Here is a 5378-nt window from a genome sequence, read left to right as displayed (position 1 = left end):
TACTGTAAATATATCAAAACCTAATTTTTGATTTTTAATATGCATTGCTAAGAACTTCATTTGGACAACTTTAAAGATGATTTTCTCAATATTTAGATTTTTTTGCACCCTCAGATTCCAGATTTTCAAATATCATCCGATCCTAACAAACCATACATCAATGGAAAGCTTATTTATTCAGCTTTCAGATGATGCATAAATCTCAATTTCCAAAAATTTACCCTTATGACTGGTTTTGTGGTCCTGGGTCACATTTGTAGTAAAACCATGGTTAATTTTTTTTTAAGGGTTGAAATGCACACACAATTTCATCCAGCTGCAAAATTCAGAGATTTTAATTGTAACTGTGAGAGAGAGAGAGAGAAGCTAACTAAAGCCATTTAGGCCCCAAACAAATTTAATTTGAATCTGAGTGAATAATGCATGCTTCTGCACAGTTCTGGAAACGAGCCGGTGTGTTTTGAGGAAATGACTCTGGGTCTGGATAAGGTCCGGCGTCTCTCCACGCAGTCCTCGGTTCTGCTGCCCGGCTTCACCCTCACCACCTGCTGGAGCTGGTACTGGAAGAACGAGTACCACCGCTGGATCCAGTACGGGTCGATAGTGCGTCACGACTCGCTCTGGTCTGTTTGTATTGTGTGTGTGTGATCAGGCAGGATCTGCTGATGATGCTGTTCCTCTCAGGCGGAGATGCACCGGATGTCTTCGGTCAGCATCGAGCAGCTGGAGCTCAGATATCAGGAGTATCTGCAGCAGGAGCAGGAGGACGCTGGGATCAAGTTTAGCGCGGGAAACTGCTTCTATGAGCTCCGCTTCACAGGTTTGCTTTGTGTGAGACCGTATCCACCTTATTTTTCAACGTGGAAGTAAGCCGTCTTCTGTGAATGTGTGAGACTTCCGGTTCATTAGCCACTGTAGGGAAATAACCAGAAGAATGACGAAGTGCGGTAAACGGCAAAATTGTTTGCACTACAAACTAGTGTGTTTATAATGAACTCTTTCCCCGCTAGCGTTTTTGCTGATTTCCACTAAAATTTCATGGCCCGCAGAATATTTTGTTGTGTGAATATCTGAACACGCAATACATCACAATAAAATCAGACCCTCTACTTTCAAACAAAAGAATCAGTTTAATTCTAGCTTCAAGCATTGTTTTTTTATCAACACTTGAATGTAGGTAGGTTTCATAAAAAAAGCAACATTTTGAGCAAATTGCATTTTTATCAAATACTGCATCTGGATCATATTCGGTAATATTATCAGAGCAAAGCTGCAGTAGATGGCTTCCATCAGCGCTCCCAAAGCTTGCACACTTTCTGGATCCACATTTCACTCGCTAACATCAGGCAGTTTTCATTTATACGCGGTTAGTGTTGATGATCGCATTATTTTTCATATGCATGCGCTTACATCTGAGATCGCTGGTTTCTGCGTCTTCCTCGCCTGTGTTTTTGATCGAGTGATTCTAGACTCATTCAGGAGATGCGTAATAGCGCCCCCTAGCGTACAACAGTGAAAACACTGAAACAGGGAAAATTCTGTGTTTGGAAGGCAAGCGTTATCTCATGAATAACGGAAAATTCCGTGTTTGGTGGGGAAAGAGTTAAGATAATAATAATACTAATAATAACATAATAATGAAACATGTTAAGAACGTGTTAAAAGATGTTAGCAATGTGCTTAACATGCTAGCAACATGTTAGATAGAAGCTAATTCATGCTCACAATGTGCCAAACATGTTAGCCATGTGTTAAAACGTGCTAGAAACATGTTGGTTAAAACATGTTAGCAACATGTTAAACATGTTAGAAACAAGGTGGCAATGTGTCAAACATGTTAGCCATGTACTTATCATGTTTGCCAACATGTTTTAACATTAGCATGTTTCTAGCATGTTTGTTAAAACATGTTAGCAACATGCCAATTATTGTTAGTATAATATTTAAACATGCTAACATAGTGTAAAAACATGCTAGGAAAATGTTAATTCATGTTAGCAATGTGCTAAACATGTTAGAAACAAGCTAATTCATGCTCACAATGTGCCAAGCATGTTAGCCATGTGTTAAAACATGCTAGAAACATGTTAGTGTTAAAACATGTTAGCAACATGTTAATTCATGTTAGCCATGTGCTAAAACATGTGAGTAACATGCCAATTCATGCTAGAATAATGTTAAAATATGCTAGGAACATGTTAATTAATGCTAGCAACATGATAAAACGTGTTAGGAACGTGTTAAAACTTTAGTGATGTGTCAAACATGTTAAAAACAAGCTAATTCTTACTTGCAACGTGTCAAACATGTTAGCCATGCGTTAAAACATGCTAGAAACATGTTAGTGTTAAAACATGTTAGCAACATGCCAATTCATGCTAGCATAACGTTTAAACTTTAACATGATATGGTAAACATGGTAAAACATGCTAGGAACATGCTAGTAATGTTAAAACATGTTAGCCATGTATTAAAACAGGATAGAAACATGTTCATTTTAAAACATGATAGCAACATGCTAATTAATTTTAGCCATGTGCCAAAACATGTTCGCAACATGCCAGTTCATGCTAGTTCATGCTTTACCATAATGTTAAAACATGCTAATAAGGTCTTAAAACATGTTAGCAATGTGTTAAACATGCTAACAGCATGTTAATTCGGGCTAGCAACATGTTAAACATGTTAGAAATAAGCTAATTCATGTTTGCAATGTGTCAAACATGTTAGCCATGTGCTAAAACATGCTAGAAACATGTTAGTGTTAAAACATGTTAGTAACCTGTTAAATCACATTAACCATGGGTTAATACATGCTAGCAACATGCCAGCATAGTGATAAAACATGCTAGTGTATTGTTAAAATATGCTGAGAACATGTTAGTTTATGTTAGCAACATGTTAAAACATGTTAGCAAACTGGATAACTGATCTTAGCAATGTGTTAAAACACACTAGAAACAAGCTAGCAACGTGCTAAAACATGCTATCAACATCCTAATTCATTTTAGCAACATGCTAATTAATGTCAGCAATGTGCAAATAATTGTTAGCCATGTGCTACCACATGCTAGCATAGTGTTGACGTGCTAGCAACATGCTAATTCATGTAAGCCATGTAGTAAAACATGCTGGCAACATTGTGATGCATGCTAGCAGCATGTTAAAACATGTTCGGAACATGCTAATTCATGCTAGCAACATGCTAAAAGATCCTAGCAATGTGTTAAATCATGCTTCAAACATGCTAGCAGTGTGCAAAATCATGCTATCAACTTGCTAAAACATGTTAGTGACATTAATTGACTTTGTTACATCTCTGAGTAAATCCTTCAAACTTCAAGCTTTCCAGAGTTACTTTAAACTTTCAGAACTGTGTTTTTGTGTGTAATCTTGTTCACAGACATGAAGCAAAGAAATGAGGTGAGCGGCACAGAGAGAGCCGTCAGGCGCCGGCCCGTGTTTGTCTCGTCGGTCGGCGTCCAGATCGCCAGAACGAGGTGACGACGCTCTCCAGCAGGTTTATGTCAAGCGTCTGCCTGTTGTATTGCGTTATTCTGCCTGATCTTGTTTTCCAGATGTTGCGGCGCCATTAAGACTCACTTTTCTAAAGGCGTTCCTGGATTTTGGGACCAAAATGCCATTCCTGACTTTGGATTTCAGGTTGGGATTTTTGCTTCATCATCACTGCTAACCGATACTACAGGGGCTGGATTCACGAAACATTCTTAACTCTTTCTCCGCCAAAAGAGCCTGTTGTACGCTAGGGGGCGCTATTACGCATCTCCTGAATGAGTCTAGAATCACTCGATCAAAAACACAGACGAGGAAGACGCAGAAACGAGCGATCTCAGATGTAAGCGCATGCATATGAAAAATAATGCGATCATCAACACTAACCGCGTATAAATGAAAACTGCCTGATGTTAGCGAGTGAAATGTGCATCCAGAAAGAGCTGTGAAGCTATGGGAGCGCTGATGGAAGACATCTACTGCAGCTTTGCTTTGATATTATTACTGAATATGATCCAGATGGAGTATTTGATACAAATTAGATTTTTTTTTTTTTATATAAGTTGTCCAAATTCAGTTGAGAAACTTCAGGAAACAGGCCTGAAGAGAGAGAGAACGCTGTCTGCGCCTCAGACCTTTCTGACTTGACACGTGAGGACAAAAATCATGCTTTCGGAAATCATCCAATTATAAGATTTTAAAAAAATTATGACATACTAAGTCATAATTATGAGATTAAAGGTCAAAATCATGAGATTTACAATTCATAATTATGAGATAAACAGCCAATTGTGAGGCAAAAATTATAACAAAGTCATATTTATGATTTGAAGTTAAAAAAAGACATGACATTCATGTCATAAAATGTAATAATTATGACATGAACAATCAATTACAAGATGAAATGTAAAAATTGTAACAGTAAGTCATGATTATGAGATAAAAGGTCAAAATCATTTGATTTAAAGTCATAATTATGAGATAAACAGCCAGTTGTGAGAATTTTTGTAAGAAAGTCATATTTATGATTTAAAGATCAAATTGAGATTAAAAATGTCATAATTATGACACAAACAGTCAATTATAAGGTAATAATGCAATTTAAGTTTAAAATTGTGAGTCAATTTTGAGATGAAATGTAAAAATGGTAACCGTAAGTCATAATTACGAGCTAAAATGCGATTTAAGTTGCAATTATGATAGTCAATTGAGATAAAATAAAATTATAACAGACATAATTATGAGATAAACGGTCAAAATTACGAGTCAATTATAAGATAAGTAAAAATCATGCAATAACTGACACAAGTCAATTATGAGAAAAACGTTAAAATTATGGCATACCAAATCATAATTATGATCAAAAGTTAAAAATCACAGCATACTAAATCATTATTACACCATAAAAGGACAAAATTATGGCAGCTTAGACTTTGTAATAATTTCAACTTGTATCCCATAATCATGATTTATCAAAGCATTATATTTGTTTCTTATGTGGTGTTAAAACAGATGTGTTATTTCTGTTTAGTATGGTTGAATTGGATCATCGGAAGGTCAGCAGCAAAGACATTAGTTAATAAAATGTGATTAAATACATAAATGATATTGGTCTTATTTAACATATTTAATTATTGCAGGTTTGTATAATATTCTGAGTTTGCATTTGACTGTTTTTATTGATTGTGAGGAACACTGAATGTGTTTGTGTGCAGTGAGATGAGTAAACACATGTTGATATTTAGTCTAGAACTACAGTAAGATCATGTTCACACACAACGCTCTGCACTTACTCCTGATTTCTGTCACCATGGCAACACCAGAGCTGTCACTCAATACATGGAAACAAAGTAACTGCTGTTACT

The 5378-nt window shown here is 36.2% G+C and overlaps 1 protein-coding gene across 1 annotated transcript in view; it reads left to right on the top strand.

Moving 5' to 3' along the window:
* The window catches only part of LOC107758146 (poly [ADP-ribose] polymerase 12-like), a 20256-nt gene that overhangs the window by 9720 nt on the left and 5158 nt on the right, over positions 1–5378 (top strand). The window contains exons 6-9 of the mRNA XM_016575818.1: positions 438–603; positions 685–820; positions 3404–3500; positions 3579–3663. Of these exons, the coding sequence (XP_016431304.1) occupies positions 438–603; positions 685–820; positions 3404–3500; positions 3579–3663 (484 nt within the window). The remainder of the gene's footprint in view (positions 1–437; positions 604–684; positions 821–3403; positions 3501–3578; positions 3664–5378) is intronic.

Source organism: Sinocyclocheilus rhinocerous, unplaced genomic scaffold (genome assembly GCF_001515625.1).
Source record: "Sinocyclocheilus rhinocerous isolate Xijiao unplaced genomic scaffold, SAMN03320098_v1.1 scaffold2911, whole genome shotgun sequence".
NCBI classification, from domain to species: domain Eukaryota; kingdom Metazoa; phylum Chordata; class Actinopteri; order Cypriniformes; family Cyprinidae; genus Sinocyclocheilus; species Sinocyclocheilus rhinocerous.
Note: the sequence above shows the minus strand (reverse complement) of the source record. Positions and strands in the feature narration are given on the sequence as shown.